The sequence below is a fragment of the Conger conger genome, chromosome 9 (assembly GCF_963514075.1).
Source record: "Conger conger chromosome 9, fConCon1.1, whole genome shotgun sequence".
In the NCBI taxonomy this organism is placed as follows: domain Eukaryota; kingdom Metazoa; phylum Chordata; class Actinopteri; order Anguilliformes; family Congridae; genus Conger; species Conger conger.
This window is the reverse complement of record NC_083768.1, coordinates 30130646-30145418: the sequence shown is the minus strand read 5'-3', so window position 1 is coordinate 30145418 and position 14773 is coordinate 30130646. Positions and strand designations below refer to the sequence as shown.

Here is a 14773-nt window from a genome sequence, read left to right as displayed (position 1 = left end):
TTCCTGCATTGAATCAGGGAGCATCATGTAATTAACTTAGCTCCCACCATCATACACCTCATTAAAACATGTCAGATGGCTGTCTCCCACAGGCAGCCGTAATGAGGCTGGCTAGAGAAAAAACCCTTTGATGCTGAGATAGCCTGGCTGCATGTAATGGGATACAGTGATATATGGCGGCACTCATAGCTTCAGGTGTTCACTTCCAAAGCCCTTGTTATTAGTTAGTTCTGATGTTGACCAGAAGAAAGGGATGAAATGAACAAAAACAGCACATTCACTAGTGTTGCCATGAGAGCTCTTTCAAAAGGAAAATGGAATTTTGCCATTCCAATCTTCGGTTTAATGAGAGTTTAAAAGGAAGTGTACCAATGAACAACAACTGTTTCAATGAGAGCAGCCATTCAATTAGAAATTATCCTCTCAAGTGTTTGATTCGGACTTAGTAATCAATGTACAGGTACATATTTGGTAAATATTCACTTTGAAAAATGTTACGCTAAACCGGCAGCTTTCTTCCGTTTTCAAGGTTTGTGCTGTGAAAAGACATTTTACAATGGCTGTGCAGTACGCGTGAGGCCTGGCTGAAGGCTGTGTGGTTGCGTGTTTGTTAGGGGATAGAGGAGGGGCAGTACCAAAGCAGCCTTTGATATACTGCTCTTCTCTTCTGACTTTCAAATATTCCCTTTCTGGTGAAATGTGCTGGCCGGCTAGTGAAAAGGGCATGGACCTTTATTTCCCTCCCTGAGAACTCAACAAAAGTGGTTCTGTATGTGGGTGGGTGAACACAGCAGCATGGCATTCAAATGGCCTGTGGTTCAATTCTAAAAAGTTTCATATCCTGTTCTACCCTTTTAGAAACTCTTCCTCCAAGGGCACTTCTTTTCAGGCCCTAACTTGATTAGAAATCTTACCAAACATGGAGAGGAGAGCTGAGACCACATTGTTTGCTGCCTATTATCTGAGGGACTACCACAACCTACTGGAAATCCCACTAAAATATAAGTTGCTTAATTCTCCCTGGAAAACAGTAAAGTACCTGCAACAGTTCTTGTGGAAACTGAGGGGAACACCTGCTTGATACATCACAGACTGTTGGCCTGGCAGCCAATTTGCGCGCAAAATGCTTGTTTTGAATGACTAAGTCTGTATAACTTTAATTCTCCTAATGTTGGCTGGGGGAACTCCAAATCTAAGTAATGCACTGCAAATTGTTTGGCTTGTGGGGTGCAATTTAAAAGTGGTAAGTGATATTTTTTAGACAACATTATAACCACAGCTTAAGACAGCTTTATTTGTCTCCTATCTAAAAGAAGTGCCTACCTTTTAAACACAGTTAGTGGCAGCCATTACCACAAAGAGTATATCTTCGGCTTCCTCCTCTGTTCTACTCTATAAGTGTGCTTTACTGCTACCAAGATGCCATTACCTACCATACTTTCCTGCAGACTGCCGTTTTGTACATAAATGCACTCATTGATAACACAGGAATAAAAAGGCTTCTACCGCTTGCTTGTTCGCCCAATTTTTCAAACTTTCCCGAAGACGAATCAGGAAATCAGCAAGGTTGCCACCTTAAAATTTTCTTTGCAACAGAAACACTGAAAGCAATGGTGTGAATCACTGGGAAATGGCCTTTCTATGACAATTGTTTCTGGTCACTTGACTATTAGCTCAAGCAATACATTTCATTCCATAAACCCAGTAGTTAAAACTATCCAAGATCATACAAAAGGAACTAAATAATTGAGTTCATATTTATACTGTGGTGACATTTACTGTATGTCTCAATTTTAGTAAATATTTCCTCAGTGTTTTCGGTGCTTATTTCAATCAATCTTCCTTCATTGATCAAAACATACAAAGACATGGATGACAGAAGGGTCTGGTAACCTAAATGACTCCATTAAGACCTGATGCAAACTCAGTCTCATAGAGACTTCCCTATCACACATCCCAGACTGTGTCCCAGACTGAGTCCATTTATTTTTACCACAAGCTCTCTTGACTCTTGCATTTGAAGATGGCTTTTTGTTTCATGGAAGTACTTGAGCAAATAAAAGGAATGCTCTGGAAGAGTGCTAACAAGAAATGGGTTTGTGTGCAGCTGAACACTGGTCAGTCTCTTAAAACCTTCCTTTCAGCGCAATGCGGGAAAGCACAAATGTCACATCCTCCCTTGGTTTGGTGCCATTAGCCTGCCATCCAGACTTCCCTGAGGGAAGACTCCCTGTTCCAAAATGGACTAAAAGACAATTAATTTGCTAACTGATAAATATAACTCTCCAAGCTTCGGTTTAATTAGTGCTGAGCTTGTCTGGCCCCTCTTCAACACAGGCGATTCTTCATAACCTGGGTGAATTTAATTATCACAATCATGTTTTGTGGCTCTTGTGACATGATCCCAGATCAACACTTGCCGGAGCTGTGATCTTCTCTAACGAGCTCAGGACAATGCTAGTCCTTCCTCGTGGACTCAATATTACGAAGAGTTGAATTTGTTATGAGACGCTCGGTTTCATCCTACAACTTTGATAAGTTTGTATTGAAGCTCTGACAAATGAACCTAGCTAAGGCTTTCCTTTATTTAAAGATTAAAGAGACTTCTGCCATGGGAGACTGCCAAAAGCCATCAATCAAGGGCTCCCAGCATGCAATATGATACCACTAGTAAATGTCTATACTTTGCTTTATGGCCAACCTTCAGCATTTTTATATGAAAAGGAAGACCTTTTAATGTCCGTTCATAATTTCTGCTGCACTGACTTTATGTTAAAGGAATGAGATCTGTTTGGAGGCTGTTTTTTTCCCTTTCCTACTGACTGCACCTGGGTAAGAGCACGCAGAAGGGAATTTGCTGAGTTTATGACTGCGATTTATGGACCACAGTATAATGAATCAGGCTGCTATGCTACATGAAACTGGAGTGACATACACGGATAAGGAAAACTGACAAAACACTGGAGGAAAGTTTCTGTCCTCTCTTGCACCGAGGAGGTGGATTACATGTCAGATATTTGAAGATATCAAAGAGAATACAGAAAGCAGCAATGCTGTATGTATGCATGCATATACTGACTGGATGTATACATGAAAATTCAGGTATGATACATAACATAGAATAGTATAACACAAAATTGCATCATGGGAGGCACAATGAGATACATAGGCTCACGGACACAACCTTTCACAAAATGTGTACAATGTACAAGGTTGAAGCAACTTTGTGAGAACAATACTCTTCAGTCACTGAAAACATAAACACTTCTACCCAAAATCATAAGAGCTTTATCTGAATAGTAATAGTTTTAGAAATACTATAATCTGCCCCGTAAGTTTTGGCTAATGGATTACGGTTTCTTCTTTTCTGAAGAAGAAATTTCACAAATATAACTCATTTTCATGCAGATCGCCAGCTGGCTGTGCCCAACTAAAGAAAGTTTCCAAATACCCAGCTTGATTATCAATTTTCTGAAGGGGCTCCACCTGAATCATGCATTTAAATTCAGGTATTTGGGTATGCTGAACAAGGGAACCTTGAGAATCAATATTAACCAGGCAGTAAGCCTGGGCTTGTTATCAATGACTGTTATTATAGGACCCCATTTTCCCAGTTGTATTTTAGCACAGAGGTTAATGGTGATCAACATAACCCTGGAGCTAAGAAATGCTGCAATTATCTGCAAGAGTAAGAACAGCTATTCTAGAAATATACATATACTGTAACGGACTCCTGCCAGAGACAATCCATGTTGAACGTTTTCACAGCTACCTAAAGGAATAGTTACCTTATCTGTGGGAGACAGATAGTCATTATCACTTTAATGTGAATTTCATCAGATTTCATTGCTCTAAAAAATTCATCCTGAAGACATTTTCGATATGAAAAACTGAACAACAATGTGGACGGTTGGGAAATGATATTACCTTGAACCACTGCGTGCTGAATACACTTAATTTCCATTTGAACATGGTTTCTTTTTCACCAAAACTATGTTTCTTACATCAGCTACAGCCTTCAGTCTAAATGTTCCACAAGTATGAAAAAGCTTTGGTGGTAACATTAGTATTAATTATCAGTAATCCTGAAACATCCAAGTTCTAATGCAAGGGACAATACCCGATGAACGAATCAGTTATTACCGTTTACCACTGAAGGGCAATTATTTCCTCAGAACGGCCTCGTTCATAGGGTATTATCCTGCTATAATACCATGGCTAACTTGCCAAAGTGATTTAGTTATGGAAAATTTATTTTTAGTTTAGAAACAAATGTATTATGTATATTATGTACAAAATAGTAAGTAATTAAAATAAATTTGATGCTATAATGCCATGCAACTGAATGGAGCCCTCCCATTTTGAACTGAAGCATAGAAAGACCAAAATATTTAATTGAGTTGTCCAGCACAGCAAAATGACAAATTAAATTATCACAGACTTCATGCTATATGTAGTTTACAGAGAATATCAGTGTACTGAATATATTTTAGCATCCCCAGGTGTTCCGTGTCTAAGTATATTACGTTTGATTGTTCTCTCCTCACTCACTCGTGTGTTGTATGTTACGTTATTATAATATCAAGTTAAAACGCTTGGTTAAATTATGTTTGAAACATCTCCCATCTTTCTGACAGTGCAAAGTGTAGCCTAACCCAATGCAATATAGCCTACAGTAACATATTTTTGTCACCAGGTTGGCTATAACCGGACTACTCGCATGAATTCTAAATGTATTGCTTTGTACCTAGCGTATGTTGCCCGCATTGATATTTGTTGGATATTTTAGCTGTGAAAACATTCTACACACCTGTTCAATCTGTTCTCGTTAGCAAGGTTATACAAAAATAATGCGCACCCACGTGACACGTCTTGGCCAATCAGAATGCTGTATTTGCCATACGACTAGGTGTTTGGTTATTTTTCAGTGCTGTGGGATAATACGTTTTGATGATATTTTTAAAATTCCACAGTCTGATATCATCTGTGCTAAGTCTAAGAATAGTCTTAAATGTGACTGTGTTTTAATCACATCGTGCATTTTGATGCAGTCGCTCCATGAATATTGTATGTGCTATCAACAGTGGTTGGCAATTGAAGTACAAAGATTTTATTACACTTAAGGCCAGCTGTCAAAACCCAGGCATTGACAGTGTCTAGGTCTATATTTAGAAAGTAATTTCATATTCTAATTATGCTTTAATCTTACAAATCTAGGAGACAAGCATGTTAACGGATGTTAGCCGTGATTAGATGTTGCATTTTATGTTCACAAACTGGAACAGTCACACATGTTAACCAGAGAGCTGTAAAGCCTATAAATGCAAAGCCCTCAAAGGGCTTTGTTCTGCCAGTAAACAGGAGGATTTAGTAGCTCCACAGGTTACCGGGTGCCATGGTTATTCTGAGACTCTTCCATGAAATGCTTTGTTTGAGAAAACCTTTAATTTCTCTGGCTTTCCAGGGTACAGCATGGCAAGCAGGTAATAAGTGAATGATGTGTTTAAAAAAAAAAAAACACTGTCTGCTCAAGTAGTCAGCTGCAAAAGCCAGCTGGAACCCATAAAGGTTCAGATTTTGATTATGTGGCCACTGGCGCAATGTGTCCATACTGTGAACATCTGTGAGCAAATCCAAGCTTTGAATAACATGGGACTCAAGCGACAGGTCTCCTGCGCATTCTCTAATTATTTACTTGACCTTGGGACGACTGCAGGTATTTGTGTTTCTATTCTCATGGTGTTTGGATGGACGGGGCTTGTAACTTTCAGGTTATAGGTTAGATTCCTAGATGGATCAAAGCTGTTGCACCCTTAGGCAAGGTACTTACTGCATTGCTTTAGTAAATATCCAGCAGTATTAATGCTTTGTACGTAAGGTAACGTAAGCTGTGTGTGTTGATCTAGTGTAGACCATCTGCTGAATGCCTAAATGTAAATAAATATTTAAAAATTAATGCATTCTCATTGAGCTGTTGTATGCAACTAACACCCATATGCTACAATATTGGTTTGACTGGAGGTGAAGTCCCTGAAAGTGTCACTCTCAAAACTGCCTTGGTTGTGTTAAAGTAGCTATATGAGCAAAAACACAGGAGCCTAATTTGAAAAAGCACTCAAGTCTCTTTAAAAGGCTAACACCAAGATGGCATACCGATGAATGGTGACTTTAGCCCCCTTCAGTATGCAAGAATAGTACCATATGGACTATATGTTTTGCTGTTAAAAGTATACTAGTAGAATTAGTGACTGTATCTTGGTTTAATCCCAACAGATCAAAAACTGTAAGTACCACATTCACAAAGATTTGTCTAGACGTTCTGCTTTTCCCTTTTCCAGCTTTGTCCCCCAGATGTACGTGCTTACGCATCTGGTATAATTGAGTGTTCCCTGGGGTTTGGTAGCAGGTGAGCGCTCTTAACGGACTCATCGACAAACAAAAGGAAATGTGACAGCCCTAATTAACAGCTCAAATCGAAAATGTATGTCAAGACCAGAGTGCCACACAGACACACTAATGTCAGAGAGTGAGCTTGGGTGGGGGTGGGGGTGGGGGGAAGGTGCCCTATTCAAATGGAAGGCCCATTTATCACAGGAAGGGGAAGGTGTGTCTAATGGCGCATTTCCACCGGTGGAACTTTACCCCGGAACTAAGGTATTTCGCTGGAAGTCGACGCGTTTTCATACCACGTGCCTGGCAAATCTCATCGTTCCGGGGCCGTTATTCAGCCCTAAAAAAGCCCCTGCTCAGGAGGTAGAGCTTTCTGATGGCCAGGAACTAGCGTGGGTGTGGCTAGCAGCGGAGGTCATTTCTGATTGGGCGAGTTTACGTGCATTGTATTCCAGGCGGCATTTTTAAATGCCTGCCACAGAGCTTGTTTTGTTTGTTGTATCACAACACCTTAGTTCCTCAATTTACTGTACGAGCACATAATGCTTACGCCGGTCTGCCCGCTAGCAAGCGATTATGTAGCGATAGCTATTTAACGATAGCTAAAAGACCGGCGTTTTGCAACGATGCAGACACACGTACAGGTCTAATGGTGTTTCTCAACACATTGTAGTGTGACTGTTGTTTTCGATTTGGACTGTGGCTTTACTTATGTGCAATGTGAAACCATAACAAGTGAATAAATGCAACATTTTTTCAATTCTGAGTCTGTCTCCTTTCGAAATCAGTATTTGCAACTCCTGCTTAACTGCGGTGGGTTTTCATTAGTTTCACACCCACACCCAGTGTAGCATAAGAACAACAGCTTGCTATTAGTTTAGCTCGCTAGCAGACAGACCGGCGTAAGCGTTGCAAAACGTGGAACGTTTTTCTTCAGACTAAAATTTGCGTAAACTCCCCGGGGTCTTTAGCCCCCGGTGGAAATGCAGGCTGAAGGAACCTTTTGTTCATTGCGTACTTGTTCCTGGGAGTTAAATTCCCAGGAACTCCCGGTCGAAAAGAGGCATAAGAGCCACCATTACCCTGGGAGATAAGCTTGAGATAAGACAGGAAGGGCTTGTGGGGGACGTCAGGATATCTTGTAATTTCTTCAGTCCCCCAGGCTCATACCAAAGACCACCTGAACAACAGTGATATCAGGCATTCCAGTTCAGCCATGACATTCTCACAACCTTTTTCGTAGAGCCAGAAATGTTGACAGAATATGAGGCCTTAGCTGGAACATTGCTTTGCATCGCTTTAGTGTCAGCAATGAGCCACTTCCATTCATCAAACCCTGGGTCACTAAACACAGCCGTTCACAGTAATGTATACATCATAAATGAATGCTGCACCCTTGTTTTCCTCGGACAGCTGATGACTATGACAGCCTTTTAATTATAATTAATTTGTCAAATACAAGGCTTCTTTGTTTGCCAAAAGCAGCCTGTAGCCTAGTGGCAAAGGTGCATGACTGGAACCCATAAGGTTGACTTTGTGGATTTTTGTCTGTCTCCATTTCAAGGGGAGGGAATATTTCTACCACTGCTTGGGTATTGAGCATCTTCTCTTCCATTACATAACTGATGAAGATAGATGCAGAACAAAGCTTCCAAACACCTACCAAATAACAGTGAACAAGCTATCAATGTGTCCAATAAACAACAAAGCTAATTCTAATTAGCTACAACTCATGTTTCAAAATCAGATTACCAATGAATATCCCAAGCTATGGATGTTTTTGACATATTGTTCATTGGTGGTAATCAGTTATTTTACAGTATGTCTATATCAAATTCTCTTTATGAAGTGACCTTTGCTTCACACAGTAGCTTATTTAGGTGTCATTCAAAGAAAGACAATTACTTCACAATGAAAAGCATATTAGTATTGTACTTTTATTTCCCCGTGGTACAGGTTTGGAGACATTTTCATTTGTTTTGCTTCATTTTAATGAAGTAAGGATGTACAAAACTAAAGTGGAAGCACATAAATGGTTGTTTAAATAAGGAGATAAGGCTAGGCTACATCTTTAAAACCAGCATTACCAATACAGTATTCTTCTGGCCAATGGAAGTTAGCAACTTATTCTCAAGCACCATTTATATAAACCTTATATCTTCAACCTCTTATCGAGATGAACAATACAATTGTTGTGGGAGTCAGTCTTGTGCTAATAAATACAATAAAATCAAAGAACCTAGGATTTATCATTAAGTCAGAGACTGCCTTATACAGTATTCACGTACAAATGTGAATTTAAACTACAGTACGTCTGTCCTCAAGGCTCCATGAGTAGCATTTAACTGCAGCCACATTATCACAAAAGTACACAGTAATAAAATAAAAAAAATATGTATGTTCCATGAGGTCCACCACTGAGGTTGTTAAGAGGCCAAGTGAAAATAATGGATTTAACACTGTTGAAGGAATTTTAATTGTGTGATGGGTCTGTTCCAAAATGCATTCCCAATAGCTCTGTGAATTGGTATGATTCAACAAGATAAAACTACTTTCTGTTCAGGCATAAAAACCTCAGACCTCCCATCTATTTTCCATAGTAGGCCATTAGCTCAGTGAAACTCCGCCATTAATCCTTAAATATGATGCATTTCATGAGCTAAAGCATTTGCTTCCAATTACTTTGTTTATAACGATGATGGGGGGAGTCATCACGAGCAAGTTTGCGGTCAAAAGAACAATGCTGTAGCCTGCACACTACTCCATGGACCCAGCATCAGTATAACAGAATATAGCTGCTATATAGCTGCATTCATCATCAATACAGCACATCCATCATCATCATCATCAATCACACTGCAGTTCCTCACATTCCACAGTACTGACAACAATATTTAGCACAAATATTTCGTAAGAGTTCCCTGAAAGTAATTTTTAGTAGGGCAGTAGAAATGATTTGTGAATATTTCGTTTTTTAAACAAAGTCGTGTGCCAAGGATTGTAGAGATGGAATAATTACATTGGTTGGAATTTAAAGTTAACAGCTAATTCAGTTCTGATTAATTTTTTTTAATAACCGTAGAAGATCACGCTAAAATGTCAAGCAGCAGAATATCAAAAACATAAGGAGTGTGGGTGTCAATAATATAGCTCTGTGATAACAGAGGACCAAGGACTAAGTTGCTCTTTCCTAAATTCAAATAACGTTCCCTTGCTGAATGAATGTGCCAGAGTGACGCGTGAATACACATAAGGTTCTTGGCCACGAGTCGGTGTGGTAGTGATCACGTCTGGTTCGGTTGCAGAAAGTCAGTGTTCCAAGCCTTTCCATTAGCTCTGACTCCTTCCCTGTAGGTGGCCTCCCCTATTTGAACAGCCTCTGTGCAGTGGCCTTTTCAAATTGCTCATTTCACAAGGGCTCTTTCCTGGAAAACAGCAAGGGCTTTGGCATAGGAAGGCTGAAAGAGCCGCTGGCTATGTCACTCATTCACCTGTGACAACCAGGGACAGGATTACATCAAAAACCTTGACCCACCTGCTAGCTGCAGGGTGCACACTGCTTGGGGTTAGAGCCAAGAGCTAACTGAGAAGGAACAAGCCCACAGCATTAGTGACTGTATCTTGGTTTAATCCCAACAGATCAAAAACTGTAAGTACCCCATTCCCAACCTGCTCCACCCTCATCACAACTCTATAAGTGTGCGCTTCTTGAGAACCCATTCCCATCAAATTGTGAGAATTCCCCAATGAGAAAAGTTAAAGTTTTGACTAATTAAATAGTTTCCGGCACACTAATGGCCCCTAAATTGGATACACAAGAGTGAATACCAGAAATCTAATAGTTACATGCAGACTACAAAAAGAATGACAAAAGCAAACGGGGAAGAGAAAGACTAAATAACAGATTTCTGAGACAATAATTTTCCTCCCAAGAAAAATAGACTCTATGCTATTGTCATGACTGTTTATTAAAGAAACCAATGCCTTTGCTCAAAATAAATGGATAGATATACTATTAATAGTACTACACATATGTATGAAAACAAGGCTTAAATTGTCAAACTGCTTGCCGTCATGACCGAGAAACACTTTCTCCTGCACAGTACATGAATGCACAAATGCACTCTGTGAGTCCTTTGTGTAGGCCTAAATGGCTGCAGTGTGAGACAGATTCACATAGAAGCTTCCTGCAGGATCACAACACTGTCTCTTTGGACAATGAAACCAAGGCTATATCTGCATCCAAGGACCAGGACCGCTCTGACCAGCAATTATACATGAGCATGATGCTTTGCCCTGAACAGCTTGGCTGGGAGCTGCCAGCCCTCTTCCATTTTGAGAAACATGTGTCATTTGGCAGGTTCCAGACCCACACAATCAGAAGGCTCACATCTTACAACCGTTTACACAGAGCTTCTCCTCCTCTTAGCATGAATACCAGAGTACATTTAACTCTTTGACGGACAGTGATAAAATAGTAGAATAACAAATAGCTCCCCATGTACAGGAAATTATGTACATAAAGAAAAACATGTTAGTATGTGTGGTTGGGTTAAAATAAGAAGTTACTGTCTGCATGCATTTTGCCTGTGATGCAAAAAAAAAGACATTTAGCCACACCAGGGCAAGACTTGCGTGACAACAGCAAATCAGTTGCAAGAAGTAAACGCACTGTGTTTTTGTTTTTCTTAACCCAAGCACAGATGCTGTGGTTGACATTTCCAAACCGTGAAAGGAAATGGAATCATATAAAACGGCCAGCAGTTTTCTGTGAGGGCAAACAGAAAAGAAAAATTCAAACAACTGTTTGTATAACAGGCCACACAAGGCTTCTGGCCATGCAAGTGCATGGTATGATATGACACTAGGCTATGTGTCAGATATAAAACACATGATATATTATTTCATACATTATTTTCCAATAATGCTTTGCAGAAATGTGAAGAATTGCACAACAGTGGCCAGGCAAATACAGTTGAAACATTTGAAGCATATTAATATGAAGACATTTCATTCATGTTTGTGCAACACAGACTAAATTCCTAATGATTTTCCACTGATTGCCAGTCTGCAGAGCACTGTTTGAAATTGGCCTTTGTTTACAAACTGAGCATGGTTCCGGGTGTGTTGTTCTGCTTCTGAGCATGGTTCTGGGTGTGTGGTTCTGCTTTGGCACAAGATTGAGGAAGTTCTGAAGGCACACATGAGGTATGAGTAGAATCAGAGAGTGCCGGAGGGGGTGACCTCGTTGAAGCGAAAGGGTAATTAATTCTTCATGGCCACCAATCCCTGTCTCATCTCTGCGGAATCTGCCGCAGCCCTGATCACCACACCAAATTCAGCATCGGTTCACTCATTACAGCTACATCTTTCATTGATTGTCATTTTGTGTACTTGGTGTGTGTCCAGAGAAATTCCTCTGGGTTCAGCTGGAGGAAAATTACAGTGAACAGTGTGGTGTCACGGATTCACGGCTGCTTGTGCTCGCTTTGCGGTATAATCTGTCGGCTGTTGCATTACTGATAGCTATCCAATTTGGACGAACGTGGGCACTGGAGTTAATTTCATGTTAAATGGATTTCATGCAGTAGCATATATAAAATGAAAGTCCACGGGGGTTTACAAAATACTACTTCTGTGCTCATTAGCAAGAGGCTGGTAGTTAAAAACTTTTAAAGCTAATATTATATGCTAAATAAAGATAATAAAAATGATTGCATGTATTTAGTCCACCACCATTCTAATTTCTATTTGGCAACTGTCACTTTCTGCTTCATAAGTTAATAAATAATTAATAACTAGAATTTCAAGAAAATCACAGCTACCACCTGAAAAACAAAGAGGTATGGATATAGCCTAAATTAATCGCATTTTGTTCAGCTCTTGTTAGCATGTTAATTAATTAAGATTTTACAGATATTTATTTTAACAGCATACATTCTTTGAAGATTGAGTAGTTTGTTACAGGTGAAAGGTCATTCTAATGCAACCAGATGTAGAGAGGCATCTTTCACAAATCTTCATGTTGGCCAACAAAATTCCTCTTGATTAATATTTGCCTTCTTAGCAGAATTTCAAGTTTTGTTTGTGATTTGTTCAAGAAGCCTACGGAATGTAACCTGCAATGTAGCCTCCGTAGCACTCTGGCTGAGTATTTCTGAACACTGTTCTGCTTAAAAGCATCCCTCAATGTTGAAGACAAACAGAAAACACAGACAAAGTCAATTCTGTGCTTCATGAATAAAATATGGTCCTGGGTTAATACAACACCCACGAGCGGCTATCCGCATCCTGTATTGTTTCCTTAGTAAAGAAACGTTCAGAATTGGGGAAGAAACGCCCTCTCTGCGTTAAATTTTTAATAGGTAAGGATCACGTGAAGCCCACCGTAAGCACAGCGTTGCATTTATAGCGATGGGAATACAGAAAGGGAGGGACTGGATGAAGGGGACCAGGACCAGTCAAAGGGTGGGGTTCAGTTTTCCTTGCGATTCTGTCACAGCGCACCTGCTCACGGAGTTGCGTTGGACCACTATGTCTAGTGGACCCAGTGCATTTAGCGCATGTGGAAATCACAAGCGAAACAAAGAAACACGAGCAAATGTGATTCATTCATCCACGCACCCTCCGAATAACAAAAGATGATTGCAATTCTCGTGCAATTTCGTTCACTCAAGGGTCACGTTCTTTGTCTGATGTCGGTGGTTAAGAGATGCTCAGCACGTGAATAGCCGGGGGGAGGGGGTAGCTAGCAAGCGCTCTCAAAACGGTCTCAGGCTAAATATACATAATATCAAATAACAATTACACGTCTTAAGCGGCACTGCAAGATGATGTATACAATCGTGCGGTGAAAACACAAACGAGCACACTTACCAGTACAGCTTTTCCCTTTGCATTCGCCACTCTGGGGATATGATGTTCGAATCCCAGGAAACGAAGCGATGGTCAGGAAACAGAGGAGTGAAAAGTAATAGCCCGGTAAAGGTCCGATCCACCTAGCGGGGTGCAAACCTACCACCATGATGAAGAGGAATAGCTACCGTGCCGACAGCTAAAGCAGGCCGTCGTTTGTTGACAAGCAGCGGTTGAGCCCTTTGTTTAAAAAAATTAAATATGCATCAAAATAACGAATGAATGAGGAAAAACCATACGAGCTCATAAACGACGAAGCGACAAGAAAATCGGATAGTGCTGTTAAAAAGAAAACTAAAAACGATGTACTCCAGGTTTAAAAGGTGGTAACGTCGGTTATGGTTCTCTCACGCAATAACGACAGGCATTTCTTTCTAGAATGGCAACCGAAGAGGCAGCATCACACCAGCTCCCACAGCAGTTCTCTGCACGCACCGCGTTTAAAAAAAATCACTTTTCGTTTTACTTTACTCCGGATAAAGCTCGAATCTGATCTTCGCGCTATCGCTCTTCCTCTCTCCTCCTACTCTCAGTAACTCCTCTCCGGTACCTCCGTAAGAGCGAATAGTGATGTAGTTCCGTGGCCCTTTCGGAATGGCTCTATTTCAAACCAAATCTCAACATACAAAAATGAAAGGCAGCCGACCCGAACAGCAGCTGCAGCAATAACAACAAAGAGACTTCGGAAGGGGGATGTGTGTGCGTGTATGTGTGTGAGGGGGGTAGTGGGTTGGGATGGGGGTCACGTGACCATCACCTCCTATACCTACCCTATACACAGAATTGCAAAGATTTATCAGTTTGTGTACAATCCCACGAATGTTGAAATATGAATGTTTCACAAACATTGAGCTATGCTGATTTATTTATTATTTATATTATTTTTATGTAAAGTGTCAGACAAAGATGAAATGCAGAATGGATGCTTTAAAGTGTAAGTGAATGGATTGCATTAATGCGAGGGTTATTTTTACCTATCACGTCCAACAGATTTTAAGTGAGATAGACATGGAAAAGTAAAAAGTGGTAAAATATTCATAATGTAGATTGATTGGCAGCATTAAAGCTGAAAGTGTGAGCAATGCCTGTAAAAGCAATAGTGATAAACTAAAAAATGCCAACATGTGAAAATACTGTACTTTATAAATGTTTCAATGGAACCCACCAAAATCAAACATTAATTTAATTAAAAAAAATAGATTTAGCCAAAATGAGGGTTCCATAATTATTAGCACCCCTAGTTTAGCACTTTGTTTAACCTTTGGCAAGGATAACAGCATGAATTTGTCTCCTGTGATGGTTAAAAAAAGGAATACATTTTAAAGGGTTTTGGAACATTCCTCTATGTAGATCCTTGCAAGATCCATCACATTCTTGGGTTTGCACTTATCAACTGCCTCTTCAGTTCAGCCCACAGGTTCAAAATCCCTTCAAATGTGTTTCTTAATCTTGGCAAGCATTACAGGAA

The 14773-nt window shown here is 40.1% G+C and overlaps 1 protein-coding gene across 1 annotated transcript in view; it reads right to left on the bottom strand.

Moving 5' to 3' along the window:
* tmeff1a (transmembrane protein with EGF-like and two follistatin-like domains 1a) overlaps positions 1-13970 on the bottom strand; it is a 68431-nt gene extending 54461 nt beyond the window's left edge. The window contains exon 1 of the mRNA XM_061255349.1: positions 13267-13970. Within this exon, the coding sequence (XP_061111333.1) occupies positions 13267-13414 (148 nt within the window). The 5' untranslated portion in view covers positions 13415-13970. The remainder of the gene's footprint in view (positions 1-13266) is intronic.
* Between the last annotated feature and the right edge of the window lie 803 nt (positions 13971-14773).